Source organism: Desmodus rotundus, chromosome 5 (genome assembly GCF_022682495.2).
Source record: "Desmodus rotundus isolate HL8 chromosome 5, HLdesRot8A.1, whole genome shotgun sequence".
In the NCBI taxonomy this organism is placed as follows: domain Eukaryota; kingdom Metazoa; phylum Chordata; class Mammalia; order Chiroptera; family Phyllostomidae; genus Desmodus; species Desmodus rotundus.
The window spans coordinates 44,014,424-44,039,849 of NC_071391.1; the positions used below are offsets into that span (position 1 = coordinate 44,014,424).

Here is a 25,426-nt window from a genome sequence, read left to right on the forward strand (position 1 = left end):
GTCCAGTTCAAAGTATCTCCTTCAGCACATTGAAAGAGCTAGACTCAGGGCTAAAAGAAGCCAGAATATCCAGCACAGCAGGGTTCCATGGTTAGGCTTGTTGTAAACTCTTCTCTGCAATTTGGTAATTACACTGATTCCTATGCAAGTGTACGACTTGCAAAGTGGTCCAGCAGAAAGGTTGCTTAGGTCCCTAGCAGGGCTCCGCTCACAGAGCAGGCTGAATAGTTCGCACATTGTCGATGATGGGTGACTTTTGTCTGTCCTCAGAAGTCAAATTCCCTTTATGTGTGTTCTTAAGAATGGATGATACTGAACACTGGGCTGTGGTGATCAGTAGTGTCACCTGGGAAAACATTGCTTTCTCCTATTACCCACTAACCTCACTTTACTTCTGCCTTGAGTTAAAACTGATAGAAGATTCTTGACACACACACAGACACAGACACAAGGAAACTTTCAGAGGCGTCAGATAGTTTAATACATTGACTGTGGTGACAGCATCACGGCAGTATGCATGTGTCCAAACACATCAGGTATACACCATACATGTACAGTGTTTGTATATCAATTTTACCTCAATAAAGCCATTAAAAAACTGATTGAGACGGATCCATCACTGCTTCAATAAATTCATAAAACTTGTAAGGGCTGCACATTTTTTCTTGTCTTTGTCTGTCTTTGCAGGTCCCTAGGAATCTAATCTCATCCAGCTTCCTTAGGATCTTCTGGCAATGCTCTTTGTTGGCTGTTCCTGCACAGTTGTCCTGTTCCTCCTTCTCTTCCACTTCCTGCTCTACCCCTTTGCTCTTTCTCCTCTGAGCTCCTCTGGGGCCACAGACATGACAGGTCCCTGAGGATGAACTTGCCTTTATAGCTACACTTGAACTTTTCTGTGGCCAGAACTGACATTTCTCCTTTTGTCTCAGCAAATTGCAATCCTGAGTAAAAAAACTCTTCCCTCTCTCCTGATCCTTGTGGATGTGCCTTCATCTGATCAGCCCAGTGTAATATAAAACAAGCAAAATCTCATCGTTTGAACACCTCCTGTGTGTCTGGCATGCTTGGCATACATTGTCATTACTCAATACAACAGCACGATGAAGACATCATTCTCTAATACAAGAAAAAAATAGGATATATACCAGTATGGTCCATATTTTTCCATATTATTTATTGAGAGAATATTAGCATTATGTAAGACACAGATAAGACACCTATTTTGATGAAGTTTTAGAATGTTAATATATGAATCAAGAAGTAAATAGATAAACAATGTAGATTATTTTAGGTCATGCAAATATAATAAACCACAGCATACCTTTATACATTTAAAGATTTTTTAACCAAATACTATCAACTATCACCAATTTTTATAGAGTGCTTGCTTTATGTCAGGTTCTAAGGCTGGGGCTCATAAAATAGTATGGACTAGATTATGAAGCTGATAGTAGATAAGGAAGTCAAGATTTTAGCTTAAGTATATCTAGACCCACATATTACATTTCTTTCCATTATAAAACACTGGATAATATATGAGATATTGTTCATACAAATGCATAACCTTAGGACTATTAGCCTCTATGAATCACAGGCTCCTAACTTAAAATGCGGATAATGACAACCATATTTTTGAGACACTGGGAGGAGTATCTGTGTGCCTATTTGTGTATTTTGGAAGTGAGGTTATTAATGCAATAAAGAATTATTTTAAAAGGTATTTGGATTCTGAGGCATCTTCCTTGAATTCTTAAGAAATTACTTTATGGCTAAGAAGAAAGGGATGTCAAACTGGAAGACCAGAGAGGTGGAGAAAATGCAGCTTTAATGAGCACTATTCATAATATAAACACTGTCTAAATATTTTTGAGTTGTTATACGGTTATCACAAAAACCCTGGGCAGTGATGTAGTATAAAACAGCCCTAAATAAATTATAACTTGGTTAATAATATTTAGGGAGTTTACATAACTTTCTCATCTTATTTTACTGAACATGTTACATGTTAGGCACTGTCTTCAGTTTTTTATATCTGTTAATTTATTTATTCTTCACTACAACATTAAGAGTTAGATTCTGTCATTACCTGCTATTTAACAGTTTGTCAAACTGAAGCATATAAAGATTTAACAAGATGCTCAAGGCCACAAAACTCAGAAGTAAGGGAACCGAGATTCAAATCCAGGCACACTCTGACTTTACACCTTGTGTGCTTAATCACTCAAAATATTGAAATTCAAATTCAATTTACTTCAAATATTCTTTTTTTTCCTACCTCCATTCACAGTAGAATATCCCCACTCTGAAACCCAGAACAGCAACTGATTTACCCTTTAATAAATTGTAGATCCTTCTGAGACAATATTAAAAATATCACTTTTCTGTCTATTCAGAGTTGCTTAAGGAGCCTCATAAAAAAGATATTTCAATGTGATTATTGATATCTCCAACTTATTTGGCTTTTTTCTCTTTCCAGAGTTTTCTGCCAGGTAAACACATTCCTCTCATATCATAGGTCTCCGCCCATGTAAATGCATCTAGATTGCTATTACGCACATTTAATCTTCTGATTTCCAACCTCTGCTCAGAATTCATATTGAAACCTTTATGCGAAGTAGTCTTAGAAGTCGACTCCGAATCTCCTTGGTCCGAGCCCCATAGATGACTGGGTTGAGCACAGGAGGCACCAGCACATAGAGATTAGCCAGGAAGATGTGCACATGCTTGGGGACTCGGTGTTGGCCAAAACGGTGGGTGAGGAAGGAGAAGAAGGCAGGAATGTAGAAGACCAGAATGACCCCAAGGTGGGAGCCACAGGTACTCAGAGCCTTGTGCTGGGCATCGCGGGAAGGAAGACGAAAGACAGCACGAAGGATAAAGCCATAGGAGATAGCAATGAGAATAGAATCCAGACCCATGGCCAGCAGGGCCACAGTCAGCCCATAGATGATATTGACAGTGATGTTGGCACAGGCCAGTCGAGCAATGCCCATGTGCTCACAGTATGTGTGTGCCATGACATGGTGCTGACAGTAGGGCAGTCGCCTCAATAAAAAGATGAAGGGGGAAACAATGGCCACACTACGGAATATCCCAACAAGGCCAATTTTGCCTATGACTGTATGGTTAAAGATGACTGTGTATCTCAGTGGGTTGCAGATGGCCACATATCGATCAAAGGCCATGGCAAGAAGGATTGACGACTCCAAAGCATAGATAGAATGGACACAAAACATCTGGGCCAGGCAGCCCCCAAAGGAAATCTCACCAGCCTGGAGCCACAGAATGGCCAGCATTTTGGGCACAGTGGTGGAGCTGAGAGCCAGGTCAGAGAGTGAGAGAAGGCAAAGGAAAAGGTACATGGGTGCATGAAGTACATTGTCCACGGCAATTACCAAGATGAGGGCAGCATTCCCAGCCAGTGCTACCAAATACATGGCACAAAAGGGGATGGCAATCCAGATGTGGGCCCACTCCAGCCCTGGGATCCCAGTCAAGAAGAGAGTGACTGGGAGACTGTCATCACTGATGTTGGAAGTTGACATTGTGCCTGGCAAATAAAAGACTATCCAGTAGGTGCTAGTTCTGTAACATTAGGTGTTTGATTCATTCATATAAAATGATGATCTTTTCTCTGAACAATGTATTAGAGATTGAGAAAAATGTTTGTTATTAAAATGTTTCAGAGTCTTAAAAGACACTATCTTATATAATCCACTTTTTTCATTTGCTGTCTTCCATGTTCTAAACACGAAGCTAAGAACTTAAGCATTTTCCCTGTGTAATTCTTCCAGACTTATCTCCTACTTCATCCTGCCCATTATTCACTTTATTTTGTCCACATACATCTAGAAAAAGTTGTTGCTTCTTTTTTCAGTTTATCTATTCAATTTGCCCAAGGAACACTTTTCCTTTTCTTTTTTGTTAATCTCTCTAATTTGTAAATATCAGGCAGCACCTCTGTCTCCCAGAAGCCTTCCTTCTCTAATCGAGTCCTGAGTCATCTTTATATTTTTTTGCTCATCCATTACTTTTCAAAAGTCTATTGAGCTGGGAACCATGTCTTTACACAGTTGCAAAATCCACACGACTTACCTATACCTAGAGGTTTTGCTCAATATTCACTAAAAGACTCAATTCTGATAACTCTTAACAACATACCTTTGACATCTTGCCTTAATGTCGTGTTTTACTGACTTAATCTGTATTTCTGACATAGTTGCCCAGATATACACCAAATGGCTCATTTTTATATCTCACCTGAAGTCTCTAGCAAGAGGCTGGCAGCCTGAATACACTCAAATGCATGCTCAAATAACTACAGTGTTTTGAACATCCATGAGGGTGACATGTAAGAAAGTAAGACATGCATCAGACATGCTAGCTGGGAGAACAGCACTGCTAACTATGGTAAAGCGTTTTCAATGTACTCTGTGCCCAACAGTGGAATAGTTGGACTAATGGCTTGATCAGAATGTCAAGTGATAATACAGGCAGGTTGAGGAGTGAGTGGAGTGTCCTAGAGTTCATCAACAGTAGACAGCCTGAAAGAGTGAATTCCTTTTTTCTGTAGAAAGCTAGTATTATGCACATCTCTGCCCCCCCCCCCCCCCCCCCCCCCCGCATCCCTCGCCACCCAGTAACATCATATCCCTGAAAGAATCCTTTGTAGGATGCCTGGGATCCTGAATTTTAGTCCTGGTTCTATCACAAGAGCATTATATAACCTGGGACAATTGTTCCCCATTTTGAGAAATCTCAATTTATAAAAAGCAACGAATTGGTATAATCAACGAAAGCAATGAACTATAGTATAATCACAGAGATGTAAAGTATAACACAAGGAATACAGTCAATAATACCATAATAACTACATTTGGGGCCAGGAGGATACTGGAAATATGAGGAAGACCACTCTAGACTTCATGACTGTCTAACCACTATGCTGTACCTCTGAAGCTAATACAGAATAATATTGAATGTAAACTATAATGGAAAAATAAAGAAAATTAAAAACCAACAGTTCTGGAATTCTAGTCTTGCTTTTTTACCATTCATCATTTAGCATTGGTAAGTCTCATTACCTTTTTGAGACTCAATTTTCTTACCTCCAAATTGGGGATGACAATGCCTGGCTTATTTATCTCACACAGGTTTTTGTGGTTGAGAAAGAGTAAAGTGCATGGAATTAAAAATTCTGGACACCATAAACAACGTCCTTCCCATTTCTACAAGCTCCTTGTCTCATAGCTGCATATAAGAGTAACACAGAATATAATAATCATACTCACCTCTGTCTTGCCAAGAGGAAGTCCATGTTCAGAGAAGTGAACTGATAGAATCCAGACCACAAAGCCTGCTGCTGTCAGAACTGAAATTAGGTCCCAATTCTTCTGATTTAACAATTGGTGTTTTCATCACACTTACTGTCCATTTACAGGGCCAAACACTTCATTACTATGTTTTAAAGCAAAGGCAGGCTAATATCAGTATTGAATGATGTTACAATCATGTTACTCCTCTGGATTCCAAACAGAATGATAAAAGTGGAGAGCCCCTCTGATTTGCCTGAGACTTTCACAAATGACCCCAGCCACTAGAAGAAAGAAGCTTGGGTGGTGGAGAGAGGGGGGTTGAAGTCATCACCATCTGCTCTTCTCCTTTTTTCCTAGTTTATTCTTCTCTGCAACAGAAGATTTCAAATCATTATTATAAGGAAGCTGTTACTTTGTGAGAGTCTGTGGATGTGGGAACCAGAAAGATTAGGTACCACCAGCACGGTTGTTTTCCAGGGAAATGAAGGAGGAAAAGACTGAGCTGAAGCATCACTCTGGATAGAATAGAGCATCCTTCCAAATTCATCTCACTCAGCCATGTCTCTGGGTCACTATAGTCACTCACTGCTCCTTCCGAGACCTAGACTTCAGTAAATGAACTCTGCGTTCTTTCTTTCAGCACAGATTTATGAGGAATCTGATGTCAAGTGTGTGATGTGTTTTTATAAGCTGAGATTGGAGCTCTGTGAGCTGTGTCATATGTGAGTGTGAGGCTATGTGAGAAGGTATGTTATGTAGTAAGAGCTTGTAACAGGTGTGGTATACCTGAATACAATGGCTTGTTTAGGGATGTGAAAACTGTGTTTTTGTGTAGGTTGTATAGGTGTGATTTGGAAGATAATGGTATCTGAGTGTTGATATGCCTGAATTCAAATGGAGTGTGGGTTGAAATATGTAATTTGTCCTTAGTTTTGTGAGCCCAGTGAGTATCTTCAGCTTACCCTTGGGTCCCAGTCTCCTCTGGCCAGGAGCTTAGTAATTGAGGTTATTTATTGACTCTTTGTGACATTCAGGTGTGAAAACCCAGGGGTCCTGCTCTAGGGGATTGAGCCATGGTGCTCATTTGTGGGGCAAGAATAAGGAGGGGCTGAACAGGGGAGAAAGAAATGAGGAAGGGAAGCTTCCCCTAGAGAATTTTCAAGAAAAGTGGGAATATAATGTAGCAATTTTTGTTTTTCTTCCCTGCTCTTCTCTTCCCTTTTCTTCTCTTTCCTCCTTAACACTGTGTATTTCCTTGGATTTTTGTGCATCATGGGTTCACGGTGTTCTGTGTGCAGAGGCCATCACTAATGCTTTATGCAAAGAGGGTGGGAGGAAGTGACAGTGGACATTTTTATGCTCCATTGTCTTATTAGACTTCAGTTCACAAAACTTAAGTTCAAAATTAATTATTAAAAACTCCAAAAGCATGGAAGCAGAACATTGAAAGGAACACATGGCCCTTCTGGGCATGGGCCTTAAGTGACTGCATTGGTTTCATGCCCACAAAGCTAGCCCTGGGAGTGAACAGCATCAGTCCTCTGGCGAGATCCCTTTGTATTTGATAGGAGACCCACATCAAGCATTTGTATTGAGAATTTCTTCCATCAAAGCCTTCAGAGTACTACACTCTTCCCTTGTGCACACAGTAGTCCCTCCTGGAACTTTATTCATAGGACATGTGTTCCAAGGCCCCCTGTGGGTGCCTCAAACCATGGATTGTACCAAACCCTACCTATAGTATATATTCCCCTATACATACCTACCTGTAATAAAGCTTAACTACTCTTGCAATTTGGAGCCATTGTGAAGAAAAGTAAGGGTTACTTGAATACAATCACTGTGATAGTGTATCAGTCAATCTGATAACTGCTGAGTGGCCAATGGGCAGGTAGTGTGTACAGGTGGGTATACTGGAGAAAGGGATAATTCAGGTCCCCGAGTGTATGGTGCAATGTTTTGTCACACTGTTCACAACGGTGTGTGATTTTAAACTTATAAATTATTTATGATGGACACTTCTCTTTAACAATTACAGACGTCAGTTGACCAGAGGTAACTGAAACCACGGAAAGCAAAACCACAGATAAAGGGGGACTAGTGTGCCTGTCTTCTCTCATATTAATTCAGATGCATGGTCTTCAGAATTTTTGCCTGGGTACTTTGTAAAATAATTTTGAAATAGTATATGTTCGCTCAACAACGTTGATGTTTAAAAATTGTCATTTGGCCCTGGCCAGGTAGCTCAGTTGTTTAGAGCTTCTTCCCGATGCATTGAGGTTCCATGTTTGACTCCCAGTGGTCAGGGCACATACAAGAAGGAATGCATAAATAGGTGGGACATACTGCTGCCGTATACTGCAGTGCTCTCCACACCGTCTTAACCAGGGCAAATATGTTCTATAATCTGACTTATACTGTGTGTGTGGCCAGCCACAGTGTACCAGTGCTTCTTATCGTGCCCGGGGTCACTTTCATGGATGATCCAGTGAGAATTTCACGTGTTCTAATAAATTCAGATGTTGACATTAATTTATATATGGCTTAAGCACTCTTTAGAGGATTCTTGTGGATATTTATCGTAGTAGTATAGTAAAAAAAAAAGCCACAAGCTAAGTTAGAAGACCTAGGTTTAAATATTCTGCCATTGATGAGCTGTATAAATTTGAGATGTCCCTTTTCTTTTGAGGCTCTAATGATCTGTTCTCTAAAATGAGGGACTACATAGAATATTCTTGGAGGGCCTGTTCTGATCTTTTCTACTCCTGTATATGAACGTTGAAATGCTAACTCAGAGCAGTGTGGAGTACTGTGGATACTCCATATTCCCAGTAGTCCATGAGCTCCTGAGCTGATCTGAGCTCCTGAGTGGTTATAAACTCAAGGGGATTCCTGGAGGCAGCCTTATATTGCTCGGGCCAGGCAGTTGGCAGAAGTAACTGCTGGCTATGGGCAGGGCATGCAGGACCCCCATTACTGCTCTCCCTCTGTCTGTACCCTCCATGCATGGAGCTATCACAAGTAGGTAAATTGGGGTGTCAGACACTCTAGACTCAGGCCTAAGGCAGTCTGCCTCTACTTGAAAAATCCTGAGTGTTAGAACATAACAGTTTGAAGAAGGAAGTGCTGCTCCTAATCAGAGTTACGGTTTTTTTAATGCTTCTTTCACTTTTATCACCTTCCCAGTTTTATATTTTCTGTCTGTTGTTCATTTGCTGAAATCCTGCCATGCTTTCTGCTTCAGGTCATTACTTTGCCTGCAGAGACACCATGTTAGGCTACACTTCGCATATAGATGCCTTGGTGTAAATAGGTACCTTCTCACTCTTCTCAGAATAACCTGGTATAAGGGGGTGTATAAAACGACACTGGCTGCTTTGTAAGCCACATGGCAGGACCTCACATAGTGCTAAAAGACTTGCAATAGAAGGTGTCTGCATATTGCGCACAGAAGCAAAGAAACATTTTTAGGAAGTGTTTTCAAGTAGGAAAAGCAAAGGGGTCCTACCAATATGGAATGAACAAAAAAATTGCATAGAGAAGGGGCAAAGATGAAAGAGCAAAGACAGGTATGGTGCAGGCTTTAGAACTCAGAGTTGCACAGTCTTTCTATGTAAGAGTTTTCACACCTATCCACCGTTGGATCTACACAACATCTATAGCTAAGTTTCTTAGCATCTCTGATTTACAACAAAGACAGCCAAAAGGAATCTCTGACTTATTTAGTACATCTCCTGTTAGAGACCCTGCATTAACCATGGCTGGGACTTAAACAAAAAGGAGAGTCAGGGTTGAGATCTTGCACCTGGTGAGTCAGTAGAAAAGATAGGACTCACACAACTATAATGCAGGGCTGGAAAAAAACAAGTACAGAAGGAGAGGCAAACCTATAGTTGTGAGAATGATGGGAGAGAAGTTACCTCTGCTGGCAAGGACAAACCCAGTGTTCATGAAGGAGGGCATCATTGATTCTGGACTTGGGAGATGGTTTGAATGGGTACGTACATTCTGGGAAACCTCTGCATCTAGAATCTGTGCGAGTTGAGGAACTGTGGTTCCTGTTTGGATAAGAGCATATAGACCTCTCTGGGTATCTTGAGGTTCAAGAAAAAATTTTAAAGATTTCAGACCAGAAATATTGATTCAGTACTGACTACAGAGGGCCTTCAATTCTAGGCTAGTGAGTTTGGATTTGATCCCTTGGCAATAAGGGGACATGTAAGGTTTCTAATCAGAACAATGCCATTTTTAGATTTGTCTTTAAAAAATATTAGTTATACTCCAGAAGAGAGAATGAAATAGAGAGAAGCATGAGATTTATTAGGAGACTGTTGTTATGGTACAAGAAAGTAATTTCTTGGATCTGAAGTATGTGGTGCAGGTCAAAGCAAATACAGAAAAGTGCTGACAGAGGCACTTTGGAGTCAATGTTTGTATCTGTTGTTCCTGAGTTTAATGTAGAACGTAAAGGGAAGAAAAAGCCAGTGATGTTTGGATATTGAGCCTCAATCTTAGATACAATGATGTTGTTATTTAAGGACATGAAGAACACAGATGTTCTCAGGAAAATGATTTAAATTACTTATTAAGTAATTATTAATTACAAATACTTTATTATTACTGATTGTTAAATAATTTTTCAGTTCTAAAATAAGCTATTTAAAAAGATTTTCAAGAAATGAAGTTATTCAGGGAGAAAAGGAATGCCATAAGAGAAATAGAGAGAGGAATAAAAAGATGAGTGGAAGTACAGGAGCCAAATGCATCTGATGAACATCTGGAAGATTATCTCTATGTATGGATAGCTTTCTCTCCATCCATCTCCTGTCTGGACAAACATCTGGAGCAACTGAGAGACAGCAAAGGAATAGAAAAGCCAGGGATTCATAATAAGGTAGTAAATATTTGGTAGCATAAGAAAATGGAAAGGAGAAAACTTCATGGTTCAATGAGTAAGTGGAATGCCCAGGGGGAGGACCGAATGGTTTTGCCATGGATCTTGGACAAAGTGACACTCCCAGATTGATAATGAGTTATAGCTTTAATTGTGAGAAAGAGCAAAGTGGCAACAGATGTATGTATAAAGAAAGGCAACATAATCTCTTTAGCCAGATAGATAAACTGAGAAAACTTGGACAATTTCAGTACTGTTAGTGACAATGAGAAACAAGAATGAGTGATTTGGTAAACAAAATAGACAAATGCCATAAAGTGAGGAGCTGGATGGTATTTAAGGGTCTTAAAATATTAGTCGTAGGCCACAGATAAAACTGTATGTTTGTTTTCTTTCCAGGATAGTGACCAGAGAATCTAAGAAATAGTTCCAGCATGGGAGGTAACCCTGACAACAGTTCAGAGTTGCCTCCTTTCACCCTGACTGGTTTCCCAGGGCTGGAGACCTCCCAACACTGGATGTTTCTGCTCCTTGGTACTCTCTACATTGTCTCCATTGTGGGCAATGCCTTTATCCTTTTTATTATCAAGGAGAAGCAGAGCTTGCATCAGCCTATGTACTACTTCCTGTCTCTGCTATCAGTTAATGACTTAGGTGTGTCTTTTTCCACACTGCCCACTGTGCTGGCCACGTTTTGCTTTCACGTGAGGAAGATCAGCTTTGATTCTTGCATGGCTCAAATGTTCTTTATTCACCTCTTCTCCTTCACAGAGTCTGGAATCCTGCTGGCTATGAGTTTTGACCGCTATGTGGCTATCTGTAATCCGCTACACTATGCCACAGTGCTCACTGATGCTCGTGTGGCCCGCATGGGCGTGTCTGTTATCGTTCGCAGTTTCTGCATGGTTTTCCCACTGCCTTTCCTTCTGAGGAGGCTGCCTTTCTGCAAGGACAATGTACTCTCCCATGCCTACTGTCTGCATCCAGATCTGATCCGCCTGCCCTGTGGCGACATCACCATCAATAATATTTTTGGTCTATTCGTTGTCATCTCTTCCTTTGGTCTGGACTCTGCACTCATTCTTCTCTCCTACTTGCTCATACTACGCTCTGTACTTGCCATTGCCTCTTGGGAGGAACGGTTAAAGACACTCAACACATGTGTGTCACACATGTGTGCTGTGCTCATCTTCTATGGGCCCATGGTTGGTGTGTCCATGGCAGCTCGCTACGGGAGGCACGCTCCACAGTATGTGCACACACTCATGTCCCTCATTTATCTCTTTGTTCCTCCAATGCTCAACCCTGTTATCTACTCCATCAAAACCAAAGAGATTCGTCGAAGACTTTTCAAAATACTACTGGGAACCAAGTTTTAAGCAGGAGTCATGGTGAAAGGCCAAGACACAGGGAATATTCACTGTTATTGGACAAATTTGAATTTTCCCAACCTCTTTTGACAAGACTTTTCAGATTTTCCTTGAATACTAACCTACTGTTAGGACTTCTGCCACCTGATGTTTGGTGATATCTTGGCACTCGTTAACATTCCAGTCCACATGCTTTGGCAAGGTAAACTGGGTCATAATTCAGCAAAAAACATTGCTCAATTTTTCTGTTTATTTTAATTCAAAATGGACATTCTCATAATCAGTCCCCAAACTTGTCAAGATGTGTTTTTATCATCATTGTTTAAAGTGAATCATCAGAAAGAAAACTGCTTGTTACCATGGAAATAGTTCCACAATGGGTGAAGGATTCTTTTCCCCAGTTTTTGGCAGAGGCACGATTTCACATTTCCACCAACAGCGTGTAGTGTCCAGATCCCTCCACATCCCTGCCAACATTTATTTCCTTTTGTTTTCTCGATAAATAGTCATCTTGACCAGTGTGAACTGGTATTTTCTGTGGTTTCCATATGCATTTTTTGTTAAATAGAGACATGGAACATTTTTCATATACTGTGTGTCATTTGTGTGTCTTCTTTGGTAGAATGGCTATCCAACTCCTTAACCCATTTTAAAGTCAGGTTATTTGTTCTTTTTCTATTGAATTGTAAAAAGTTTCTTATATAGTTTACAAACTACCCCCTTATCAGATATGTGGTTTGCCAATATTTTCTTCCGTTTCATGGGTTGCCTTTATTCTATGTTGATTGTTTTCTTTGTTGTGCATAAACTTTTTAGGCTGATATAGTCCCACTTGTTTAGTTTTACTTTTGTTTCCTCTGCTTTTGGTGTTATAACCATATGATGCATTAATCTCAGTTTTGGGTATATATTGGAAATAAATGAAATAGGATCTCAAGTAGCCATCAGCGCTTCCATATTCAATAGAGCACTAATTACAAAATTCAGACTATGGAAAAGACTAAATGTTTATCAACCAATAAATGAATAAATAAAATATGGTATACACATAAGTGGAATACTAGTCTAGCCTTCAAGAAGAAAATTCTGCAGTATGCAACAACACGGACGGCTTTGAGGATATCATGCTAAGTGAAATAAGCCAGACACAGAAAGATAAATTCTATATGATTTCATTTATATGAACTAGAAAAATAAGCAAATTGATAGAATTAAAGAGTGAAATGATGATTGTCAGTGTCTGGGGAAGGGGGAAATGAGGAGTTACTGGCCAATAGGCATACAGTTTTAGTTAAACAAGGTGGATAAGCTGTATGTAGAGATTTGCTATGGAACATTGTACCTATACTCAATGATAAAGTATTGTGCACTTAAAATTTTGTTAAGAGGGTAACTCTCATGTTGAGTGTTCTTATCAGAATGATATAAAATAAATACATCAAAAGAATATTGGTTAAAATAAAGTATGTATGATACACTGGCTCTAGCTATGCATGTCAATATTTATTTCAATGACACACACTGTCCACCCAGCTTTTAGGATGAGATCAATGTAATTGCATGTGAATTGTATTAAATATTCTAACTTTCAGTAAAAATAACATTTGGTAAATTTGGGTAGTAGTTTTATGAAAAACAAAGGAGTGGAAGTTCAGAAATTCAGCATTCAATTTATAATATTATAGAAGAATACAAATCTATGTAATATAATTGTAAAAGTTAAAATAAAGAAGTGATGAAAGTAAATGGGAAAGAGTAGAAGTAATTCAATAATTAATTTTTTAATAAGTCCACAAAGAATAATTGACACATATCCTACAATTAAAAAAGAGACACAGTTTTCCAAAATCTCTTAATATGATTCGTGTTCATGAGTGAAATAATGCAAAAATATAAATAATAGCTGATTCCAGAAAATGTATCTAATGAGAAAAAATTCCATCCTGTAAAAAAATGAAGAAAAAATTATCTGTATATTTTCTTTACATGTGAAATTGTATACTTGCTGGTTAAAATAAAGGGAAAACAATTTTGCCTTTTTGGACATTGTTATTTACTAATTTGTAGGGGACTCCTTTAGTAATGTCACAAACCTTGAGACAGAAATGAACTCTTTTACCTTACCCCGTTATCTGTAACTGGATACTAAGTCCTCAAAATTCTAATTAGACTTTGGCTTATCCAATCTTTGCCTCTACTTCACCACTGTTGTCACCTTATTTGGGGCCTTCATTGTTACACCTCACTTCACCCTGGCAATATCTCCAAACTGATGTCCCTGTTCGCCATTCTTTTTTCTCACTTTTCCAAGCTGGAGCCAGAAAAATCTCCCTAAAGAATCTATAGAACATTCATAGCCTTAAATGGCACCTATTGCTTAAAGATGAAGTCCAAATCCCTTAACATGTACCTTAATAATATCACTATTATATTCATTTCTTAGGTTTTCCTACCCCTAAACACATCCCCCACCCCTCAGAAATAAAAGGTTGCTCCAGCTAATGAAGCTACATGTGATTGTGAAACCAGCAAGTTGCTTTATGCCTCTGTATTTTTGTTTTGATCAGCTTTTCTTGGAATATCTTGTCTATTTTTATATACTTGGAAACTACATATCATTCTAATTGTTCATCAAAAAATTTATTAGACAAATACCATGAGCCAGACACTGACTCAGCATTTCCATCACTTCTTTATTACCTGCCCTCCATCTGCTTGGTAAAACAAATGTTTCATTATTTTATATACTTCAAATGTATTCATGTAGAGTTATACCACAGCACCTAGATATGATTCTGTCTTCCCCTGTACGCGGCTCCCTATTTGAATCTTAAGCTTCTTGAAAGAATGAATTATTTGTTAATATTAGAAGGAGTGTCAACTTTTCTTAAGGTCTATCAAGACCTTGGAAAAACTCCAATCTCCCTGAGCCTCAATTGACTCATTTGTAAAATTGCTACAAAAATCCCCAGATTGTTGTGTTTTTATAGTTTAGAGATTATATCTGTAAGATACTTGGTACCTTGCTTGTCATATAAGAAGTACGCAACACTTATTATAATTTGGTTACTGTGAAAGTAACCAAAATTGTCCCTAGGGCTTAACATTGTACTAATTATTTAGTAGATTTCAATCAATACTTATGGATTAGATAAATAAATGAATGTAACTGTAATACAATCATTTGCAGGTGATGTAAATTGTGGATCCAGGAAGCACTAAGGCTTAAAATGGGAAGGTTATCAAAATTTGAAAAAATTTTCCAAATATAACATAATACAAAACTAGTGATTTAGAAAACACAAGTATTTTAGTTATTAAGTCCTTCAATTATCAAACTTAAAAATTAATTCCCCTCAGTAATATTTTAATGAGAAATTTTATGGAATAAAACTTTAACTATTATTGATAGGTTACAAATAAACTTGAATGGACACAAAGCATGTGGCTTGGTGGAAGATTAATCGAATATTAAAGGTATCATTTTTTCCCGAATTCAGTTTACTTAACTGTGAGTATTTTTTTCATAAAACAACATAATTTAAAGTAATTTAGTATTACTGTACAATTGAGATTACACTCCATCATATGTTCTAAAAAGTTAAGAAATTGGACAAGAATGAAAGTGATCTCCCAAGTGCCAAAATACAAAAAAAAAAATTAAAAAGTTACACTAATTAAATAGAAGATATGGCTACCACAACAGAGTTCTAGTATAGCATAGCTTAAAAGAATGTATAAACCATTGTAAAGAAGTATTTCAAATAAAATATTTTTCAGATAATATTTCTGGCATGGTTACAATTTTCTTTAAAACACCAACATACAGTATTATTGTTCAATAGTCATACATTTGCATGTAAAAGTATTCAGAAGCATTGACAGAAATTTCGTTAGTAGTCTGTTTAGTGAGAAAAGATTTATTTTTTTAATAAAATGTGTGTGTGTGACAGGGAGAGGGAGATAGAGAGAGAGGGAGAGAGAGAGGAATCAAAGCAAATGAGAATAATGTGAGCAGTCCTAGGAGTGAGCTGTAGGGCTGCGAGCTCTGAGTGCTCCAGCTGGCTCCCCATGGAGGTGTTTTCCAGCTCAAGGAATAAACAGTTCCTTTTCGAAGGGAAGCCAAATCTCCTCCAGGTGTGGCTGTGGGCTGTAGAGGACGAATACTTCTATCTCTGAGGGCCTGGTTCTGGGTCCCAAGAGACTCATCCTACCTGGTGCACATCAGGAGCACACTGAACATTTACTGCCCCCCATCCCATTCATCAGAAGCCTGTGCCAGCCAGAATGTTTATGCTGTAGTCAAAAACTAGTATCAGATAATTAGTTTAAAACAAAATGACAGAATATTTATCTGTGGCAGGCTTGAGGTCAGGACTAGCCTCACTTGATCTCTTAGTTCAACTGAGCTACTTAGATTAGTCATTTAAAATCTCTCATGTTCATTTTACCAGCAGCGAATACTAAAGATAACACTTCTTGGTGGCTTAATATGTGCTAGTCACAGTTCAAAGTTCATTATTAAAAACTTATTAGCTCCTATCAGCAGCCTATGATGCAGGCAAAATTATTATTTTTGTTTCCCAGGTAAAGACACAGAAGTACAGATTATAAGTAAAGGCCCAGGAGCTGAACCCAGGCAGCTCTTTCCCAAGTTCAAGACTAGTGTGACTTTGAGTTGGTGACACAGCTTTGAAACCTTTTGCAGTTCTTGGCCTTTCTCGTATTGCCTTCTAAAGCTAAATGTATCTAACAATGATGGTCTTAGTTTGGGCTGGAGAAATGCAAGATACGAGACACAAAGGGGGCTCATCCATTTTAAGTAAGTTAGTGGGGCAAACCAACCCACAAAGGGCTCAGTCAGTGTACACAAATAGCAACGGCTACAGTCCAGGGAGATAAGATGCCAGGAGTACTGTCTGTGGTAGCCCGGAGAAGGGGCCTCTAACACAGCCTGTGGGGTCAAAGATTTCTCTAGTGCACGTTGGCTTGGATTAATTAAGTTGAGAAGTGAATCAGATACTTTATAAAGATTCTATCGAGAAATGAAAAGACGTTTTAGATTTAGATTGGACAAAAAATATGTAAATTTGTTTAAGTAAATACCTAACTGTGGGTCATTCTGCCCTGTGGGGCTAATAGGTATCCAGACACACTGACCAGAAAAACCATCGATTGAATAGGTGTGTTCATGTTGTATGTTCCTTAACATGTGATTCACCAATAGCAGGGTAACCCATTTTGAAGACATTTATGGAAAGAAGGCTGAGGCTGTTTTTCTGATGGTGTTAATTATGGCAGAAGTATTAGTTGCATGCCTACTATTTGCTCAACACCATGCTGAGTGCTTTGAGTATACTGAAGAATAAGAAAGACATAGACTCACTTTTCATGGAACTTACATATTAATGTAGGAGAGAGGCATGGAACAAATAACATTGTTTACATTAAATCACACAGTCACAACACTGCGAGTTTCTAGAAAAGAGCAATAGAGAAGGTTATCTAAACATTAATTAGGCTAAGAGGTTAGGGGACTCTTGCGTTTAGTGTAAATCTTCCAGTTTAAGCTAACAGCTGGTGGATAAGAGGCTGGCGAGAAGGAGAGGTGACTGGGGAAAGCTTCCAAGACATGGGAAGCAGCATCTGTGAAGACCATGAGGATGGAGTAATAAGCCTTGCATAGTCAAGGAACTGGAGATAATTACGGTTGCAGTAGAAACAACAAAGGGGAAATGGCTCAAGATAAAGGTTGATAGGAAGGCAGTGACAGCAGAGGCCCATACAAAAGTTTGGACTTTACTGGCAGTGGAAATAATATGATGTAATTGTACTTGAAAATATTTTTGTAATATGGGAAGTAAATTGGAAGGGCTGTGATGTGACAACTGCCTCTCTTCCAAACTTGCTATGAGAGTCAGAGGGTCTGGGATTCAAGCTAGCTCTGTTTTTCACTTACTGAATGAGTTGTTTCTGGGCATCAGATCCTCTTCCAAAAAATAAATAACAATCAAGTTCTAACTCTTAGTTTCTTTGAAATCTCACAGCTTCAAAGAAGTGCCACATCACAGAGGAGCCACCCACACAAAATTTTTTGCATTTCCTGCTGCCCCAGCCACCTCTGTGCAGTGGGACATACTGGGCCCAGGGGACTGTTAACAGGCAGTTTTATAGCTCAGGGCTTGGAGGGGGTGGAAGCTGGCAGGGAGGCTGAATGCAGAGTGAGCTGAGTTCTCAGTGTTTCTTCCCTGGTAAACACTTCACCTACCTCTCTCCTCCCATCTACTGGAGCTGCTGCAGAGGTAAGTTGGGACTTCAGCTCTTCCCTTACCAAGGCCTATAGAAATCTCATTCATAGCTCCAAAATCTTGAAGTCACTAGGGTACAAATATTTGAAGAAGTTTGTAATACCTTCTTCTTAAGATAGTTTACTTAATCCATATTTATTGATTAGAAATAGAACGGGCAATCCCTGAGTCCTAATCCAGGGCTCTATGCCCAGTGACCAGTAAGCATTAAGGACAGAATGAGAAGAAAATCAGATAATTATGGGAACTTACAAGTTATTGGGGGAGAAAGATGCTAATCAAATAACCAAATGTAACAATTCATTGTAATTCTAAAGTGTGATAAAAGTCAAAGAAAAAAATATATGAAGATATACAAGAGGGACACATACCCATGAGCAGAGAAGTAATGAATGCTGAGAATAGCTGTAAGATACGTTCCCAGGTAGTACTAATGTAGCTGTTTGCCATAGAAAGGATGCTTGAATTCTCATTAAATTTTATTTCAAAAAGGGAGGGAAGCCATTGAAAGGTATTTAGTGGGAATGCAACATTATTTGGTTTATTTTCTAAACAAATAATTTGGCTGTTTTGTGGAGAATGGATTAGAGAGGGGCATGAAAGTAAGCTGGTCAGTCAGCAAGGAAGGTCTTGCAGAAACCAGGAGGTTAAGGATGCTGAGGGATGAATTGCAGTTGGAAGTGACATAGAGAAGACAGCCAGTGATAAGTATAGTTTGGGAAGGTGGTAATAGATTAATTAGATCTGGGAATGAGAGAGTGAGAGATACCTCCTGGGTTTGTATGGCCTGGTGAATAGACGATGATAAATTTTTATGAAATGATACATATTGGAGAAGATCAAATGTGATGATTACTAAAAAGTTCAGTTTTGCATTGGTTATGTTTGAGATGCTGATGAGCTATTTCAAGTGATAGGTAGTTGAAGTCTGGAGTCCAGAGATACAAGAAGTCTGAGCCAGAGACATACATGTGTGATCATTGCCCCAGAGAAGAGAGATTAGAAGGACATTATGCATGGAAAGTAATTTTGAAAATATTGGTTATAAAGAGAGCAGAGAAATAAGTAGTTACTGGAAGAATATGTGAAGGGAATAAAGAGAGTTTTTTGTTCTTTGTTTCCTATGACAGGAAATCCTGAAAGAAGTTTTGTGAGGTAGGACATATATGAAGCTCAGAAATGATCTAAACCTTTAGTTTTCAAACTTGCCTGCTTATTGGAATCCCTTGGGAAATTTTAAAAAATACTGATTCTGGAGTTCCACTGCTAGATCTTCTGATTTAACTGATAGGAGCAAGGCCCAAGCAAAAACAGAGAAAGTTTTAAGGTTCCTCAAGTGATCCCAACATGCAGCACAGTTTGAGAATCTTTAATCTAAAGAGAGAAAATACACGTAAACATGCCAGAGAGAAAAACCAGGAGCAATCAGTAGTGAAGAAGCATGAGATTCTGGACACTTGGTGAATAAGTGCAGAGGTCAAGCAACAAAGAGAAGATGAGGAGGTGGAGTGATGCTTCAATGCAGACAAGAAAAAAAACACAGCTCAGAATACAGACAGAAAAAGTCATCGCTTGTACAATGGGGAATGCATTAGTAAGTGGAGAGCCTTAAGGGAGGACTTCATGGAGGACATAGTGTATCTCGCTTCTTGAAGAAGGTGGTAGATGGCATTTAGTAGAGAAAAAGGGCAAAACCTTTTTCCAGCACTGAAGAAATATTTTGTCTTTATATATTCCACTGTCTGACTTCACTTCACTTTGGTTGTATTTCCCTAAAAGCCACTCAGGGATCCTCATGAAAAGTTTTGGGACTAACGTCTCAAGCACTACCAGCTTCACACTAACAGCCTTCCCAGAGATGGAGGGCCTGGAGCACTGGTTAACTGCCCTCCTTTTGCTGCTTTATATTATCTCCATCCTGGGCAACATTCTAATTCTCTTCATCATAAAGGAGGAGCACAGCTTGCACCAGCCGATGTATTACTTCCTATCTCTGCTGTCTGTCAATGACCTGGGTGTGTCCTTTTCTACATTGCCCTCTGTACTGGCTGCCTTGTGCTTTCATGCCCCAGACATTGCCTTTGGTGCCTGCCTGACCCAGATGTTCTTCATCCACTTTTTCTCCTGGACAGAGTCTGGGATCCTGCTGGTTATGAGTTTCGACCGCTATGTGGCCATCTGTAACCCCTTGCGTTATTCCACTGTGCTCACTGATATCCGCGTGGCTCACATGGGCATATCCATCGTCATCCGCAGCTTCTTCATGGTGTTCCCACTGCCTTTCCTTTTGAAGAGGCTGCCCTTTTGTAAGTCCAATGTGCTCACCCATTCCTACTGCTTGCACCCAGACCTCATCCGCTTGCCCTGTGAAGATACCACCATCAACAGCATATATGGCCTGTTCATTGTCATCTCTGCCTTTGGTGTAGACTCAGTGCTCATCCTCCTCTCCTATGTTCTCATACTGCGCTCTGTGTTGGCCATTGCCTCCAAGGAGGAAAGGCTTAAGACCCTCAACACATGTGTGTCCCACATCTGTGCTGTGCTCATCTTTTATGTGCCCATGGTTAGTGTATCCATGGTTCATCGATTTGGAAAACATTCCCCTGAGTATGTGCACAAGTTCATATCCTTGGTTTATCTCTTTGTGCCTCCAATGCTCAACCCAATTATTTATTCTATTAAGACCAAGGAGATTCGTAAAAGGCTACGCAAGATGTTCCTGGGATCTAGGCTGTGACCAGGGAGAAAGCTCCTGGAAAGCCAGGTACCCTATGACTTTTTTTGTTATTGCTGATTTTTGTGTGTACTAACTTAGTCCTTTGGAGGATTTCGATTTCCTTCCATACATGGACCTACAATTTGTTATCTGCAATCAGTTGTATGGTATAGTCTGGTGATAACCCACAACTCATAATATCAGGCTGTCTTACCTTGTAATTAAATGTGTCAACAGTTTGCCAAAAATAGCTTTCCTCAGACCTAACAAGGAAGTGGGTCTTTAATTATACCCTTTTATTAGTCCCAATATACTAGTAACATCTGTATTTTCAAATAAATTTCAAAAAACTATTGTGTAGATATCAACCATAGTGTGGTTAGGTATTATGTTACTGGAGATCATAGGTATCACTCAATACTTTTTAAAGGAATAATAGTTTTGAGTATCTTTACATTTAAAAAATTAATGTTATACAGTAGCTCTGATTAAGTGTACACTTTGAAGTAAGTAAGAGCATTCCCGACTCTTATAAAAAGAAACATATATGCTTGCCATATTAACTATGAACTATAAACCATGGAACACCTGAAATTTATAAATTTAAAATCAGAAAAAGTTTTTGAAAAAATTATATGTTGCCATCCCTCGTGCATGACGGGGAGAGGACTAACTTTCTCCTAGGGAGCTACAGACACTCTACATGGACGAAGGCCAGTAGATACTATTGTTGATGGTGATAAACGTGTGCTCTAGAGGCTTTGGGAGTTTGACCCACGATTTGCGGAGATGTGGACTTACATGGCCTGTAGTGAGCACCCAAGCCCAGCGTCTTCAGCATATGCTAGAGGAGAGGACAGGAGGGTGGAGGGTATTAGAAAATTCACAAAGTATAATCCTCAGGCAGTAACAGCCATGAAGAAGAGGAATCCTTTGTAAATTCATACAAATCACACACAGCACAGACCATGCAGGCTTGCAGCCACTTGGCAGAGGAAAGTACAAGGTGTGGGGACTTTCATGGTGTGTAATTCAATTTTATTGGATGGTTGGAGAAGGAAGATACTGGGAAAAAATTATCACTTTTTAAAGCAAACATTCTTTCCCATGCTTTTCTCTCAGAGGATCATAACATAACTTTTCTAAAATGAAGCCATAGGGACACATGATGCCCTAAACATAGCAGAAATATAGATATGAATCTCCTGGAAGCACTTCCTGAGTGCAAATTAGCCAATCTCCCCCCCCCCCCAAAAAAAAGAATAGAATCCTAGAGATAACAGCTTCAACAATAGTAGAGGACAGGGAAACCTCAAGTATTCTAGCACAAGGTAGGTGTAGCCAAGGTCAGAAATTATACGGTAGAAAGCAGTGTAGAGGAGGTAATAACAAAAATTTAAAGTAAAACAACAACAAAGCACAACAGTCACCCCCAATAGGAGAGGGCAAACACCTGGGCAGGTGGCTTTGAGATGGACTGGTGAAACTGGGAGAAATCTTGACCAGTTCCAAGTCCTTCGCACTTGAGCAAATCAAGCAATGTAGCTCTGGTCCTAAGCACCTGATATTCTCAGAAATGTTCAGCACAGAGACTTTTGTGAAAGAATATAACCTCAGCCTGAAGGAAACCACATGAAACATAAAGATCACTCGAATAAGAGAGAAAGAAGGTCCTGCTGACAGCTGAAAAGGCTTCCCTTCTCCCTTCGTATGGGAAGCAGATGCAGGCTCTGAAATTTCTCAAGCTGCTTGCATTTCTTGGGAGAAAGGCATGGAGAGTTCTAGGGCTGGAACAGAAGGACGGCGCCAGACATCTTCCAGAAACAAACTTAGAGCTCTGAGATGTGGTCTCAAAGAGAGGGACTCCTTTGAGTGTTCCTACAGCAGCAGGGGGAGCCGTAAAGCCATGAACCTGGAAGAGCTACCCCGCCATCCCCTCCCGGTCCAGAGACTCCTTTTCCCACTCACTGTGGAAAACCTTCTTCCTTCCTTTATATATTGGGACGAAACTGAATATATCGTAAACTAACTCTGTACATAGTTATGAGCAAACAAAAAAGGGAAAATAAATCAAGGACAAAGACTCACCCACAGTCCTTAAAGTCATGCTTAAAATGGGAATCTTAGTTAAAAAAATTTGGGTTTATATCTTCATGCTTCAGTATATATACCTGAATATTAGAAACCACATAGCTGACTTAGGTATTTTTTAGGCTTGTTTTTTAAAAAAATACAACTCTTAATCCTAATTACAGAACTGAGAAGTCACAGAACAAGGCACGGGGACAGAAAGAGTGGGAGCCACCGTGACACGGAAAGTACTTCCATCAGCGTTTTGTGCAGTGATCCCTTACTGGTTCTCTTAGCAAGCATACCTGGGATGGCTAGCCTGGGTGGAGGTCTGTGATGAGCCCTGGGGATGTGGAGATGGGCGGAGCCTGGTTCCTGCTAACAAAGGGCATGTGACATTGGGAGATGTTTCCCTGTGTGCCTCATCAGTTGAGTACATGTGTGCTGAGCTCAGCGCTGAATAAATAAGGAATAACTGCAGAAATTTTTTTCAGTGTTGCAGGACTCAGCGTCCGGTTGGTAGTTGGATGAGGACTACTGGGGTGCCCACACATGTCTGCCCATACACACAGTACACATAACCTGTTTATGCTACATATGCATTATAGAAAACATGCAGAAGAGACAGAAAATTAAAAGCTCTTATTTTCTAATATGAAAAAGTAATGCATCATATATATGCATATACAATATATATTATATATATTATTGCTGCGTAATATATATTGACCAGTTCCTTAATTACCTGATTTGGAAAAAGCTTTTCCTCTCTGAGGTAAGTTATATTTGTTCAAAGTGGGATTCAAGCTGTGTACTGACATTTAAGCAAATGAAAAAGTATAAACTTGTGTACAATATTTTTTGTGAACTGAAGACATAGGGGGTTCTTTAAAAACTGACATTGAATAGAAAACAGGATTGGTTTTAAAATAGTGCCCAATTATCTAATTTATACCTCAGTTGTATCTTACAAATCCTTTTTTCTTAGTAAACCTAAACTTGTTTTTCTACTTTATTTGTAAAATGTTCTTATAGATATTTGGGTTCTAAGTGTTGAATGATAGTTCCTGTTGAAAGAAGCCATCGATCTCCATAATTAAGGTAAGTAATTGACATGGGAAATACTTCAAATCTAGTGTCCCTAACACAGTTACATAAGGTTTTAAATTTGTTTAGCAGGAATTTCTATTTTTTGGATTTCAGATTTATTTTGCTTGCCTCTTCAACACTTAGTCAAGAATTTGTTTATTAAACTGCTATCAGTTTTTGTATTAATATTGCAGAAAAGATTTTGTTTTCATAACATCGTGTCAAATATAGAAAATGCCACTTAGCACTCTTTCAGTTCTAAACTGTTTAAGATTTACAGAAGAATTTGACTGTCACCATCGAGACTAAAAATTAAAGTTGATTCTGATCCACGGTCGTTTATAGTCTGTTTTCTATTGTAACAATGCAGATTGCCTTGCAGGACGGTTATTACCCCAGCCCATTGATATAGGATGTTTACCTTAAATACAAAGGCTTTACACAGTTCGAGTGAACAATGACTACATTCTCACCAATGACACTTCTCCACATCGCCCATCACAGTGCACGCACTCAAAACACGATGTAGTTTTGCAGGGGATCCTGAAAAGAAGTATGCATTTATTAAACACGTCTCAGGAGACTTGGGTATACTCCTTCCGTCTCTTTGCCGGTCGGTTTCTCTCACAAAACCCAGTGACTAAATTCCGTAATCACTGAGCTCTCGGGCCTAATACTGTGCTGGCCGCATTTTAGATTTCAATACATATTGTTGAATAAATAAATAAGTAAGCTGTTGTGTTTCTTATAAGCAAACAAAATAACGAAACCTTGTGAAAAAAAGAGAGTTTTCCACCAGAATTATATCCTCTCCCTCCAAAATTCTCCACAGTTTTTAGATCTGGGGTTGAGTAGAAGACTGTATCTACAATACATATCTGGGGCAGGAGGAATGAAGGCTGAAAAACAGTTTGGGGAGAAAGTTTCTGAGGAAACATGACTGGCAGTAAATGATATAAGATCAAGATTGTCCAAGAACTAATTCTGCTCTTTGCGTTTCTATTAGTTGAGATCTCTGTCATCTAAACTTTTGATACAGTCTCTTATACACCAGTGTTTTAGGTAAGTGGAGTCACAACTCCAGCAATTTACAGAAAGTTTTGTCGGGGGATTATATTTTCTGTTGAAGAGTATTGGAGGTTTATGCAAATTTCAGTGAAATGTGAAATGCTTAGGTGGTATCAGCTGACCCCTGAGTTACACATGTACAAAACCAACCAATAAAACGATTGCTTAATGGATAATATATCTCATGTATTTATTTTATGTATTTGATAAATAACTTTTCCATGAATAATAGAGGAAAAGAAAAATAAAAAGAAATTTATAAATATGAACACGAACCACATCCACCTACCCCTAGTTGGACACATCTCCAATAACCTTAACTCTGATGCTAGTTGACGGTGGGGGGTGGATAGGGCAGGGGAGAGTAATGAGGGGAAACTGTAATTGAACAATAATTAAAAAAGACATTATCTATTAAAATAAAAGACGATAGACTCTCTGTGCCCTGCTCCTATTTATTCTTTTAAAAACAGTTTCTGGGTGAAGCGCACTTCTGGTCCCCCTGAATTGGAACTGTAGTAGAGTAGCAGACTTGCCCCAGCAGAGCTGATCAGGTCTGGAGATGGCTGTGCGAAGTGAGGCTGGACCTCTCT

The 25,426-nt window shown here is 39.2% G+C and overlaps 3 protein-coding genes across 3 annotated transcripts; 2 read left to right on the plus strand and 1 right to left on the minus strand.

Moving 5' to 3' along the window:
• Positions 1-515: 515 nt before the first annotated feature.
• On the minus strand, positions 516-6,431 carry OR52D1 (olfactory receptor family 52 subfamily D member 1). Its single transcript, XM_053925643.1, has 2 exons — positions 5,292-6,431; positions 516-3,634 (listed from the first exon to the last, which is right to left on the minus strand). The coding sequence occupies exon 2, from the start codon at positions 3,543-3,545 to the stop codon at positions 2,592-2,594; it is 954 nt and encodes a 317-aa protein (XP_053781618.1). The 5' UTR covers positions 3,546-3,634; positions 5,292-6,431; the 3' UTR covers positions 516-2,591.
• Positions 6,432-10,634: 4,203 nt separating this feature from the next.
• Positions 10,635-11,600, plus strand: LOC112306829 (olfactory receptor 51I2-like). Its single transcript, XM_024562850.3, has one exon. It carries the CDS (start codon positions 10,644-10,646, stop codon positions 11,586-11,588), a length of 945 nt encoding a protein of 314 aa, XP_024418618.1. The 5' UTR covers positions 10,635-10,643; the 3' UTR covers positions 11,589-11,600.
• A 6,253-nt stretch (positions 11,601-17,853) lies between these two features.
• LOC112317641 (olfactory receptor 51I2) lies at positions 17,854-21,817 on the plus strand. The gene is made up of 2 exons (XM_045183598.2): positions 17,854-17,881; positions 19,667-21,817. The coding sequence occupies exon 2, from the start codon at positions 19,683-19,685 to the stop codon at positions 20,625-20,627; it is 945 nt and encodes a 314-aa protein (XP_045039533.1). The 5' UTR covers positions 17,854-17,881; positions 19,667-19,682; the 3' UTR covers positions 20,628-21,817.
• The last annotated feature ends 3,609 nt before the right edge of the window (positions 21,818-25,426 follow it).

Bases quoted from the DNA above. Each gene is read 5' to 3' on its own strand.
- OR52D1 (XM_053925643.1), bottom strand. From the start codon at position 3,545: ATGTCAACTTCCAACATCAGTGATGACAGTCTCCCAGTCACTCTCTTC.
- LOC112317641 (XM_045183598.2), top strand. From the start codon at position 19,683: ATGAAAAGTTTTGGGACTAACGTCTCAAGCACTACCAGCTTCACACTA.
- LOC112306829 (XM_024562850.3), top strand. From the start codon at position 10,644: ATGGGAGGTAACCCTGACAACAGTTCAGAGTTGCCTCCTTTCACCCTG.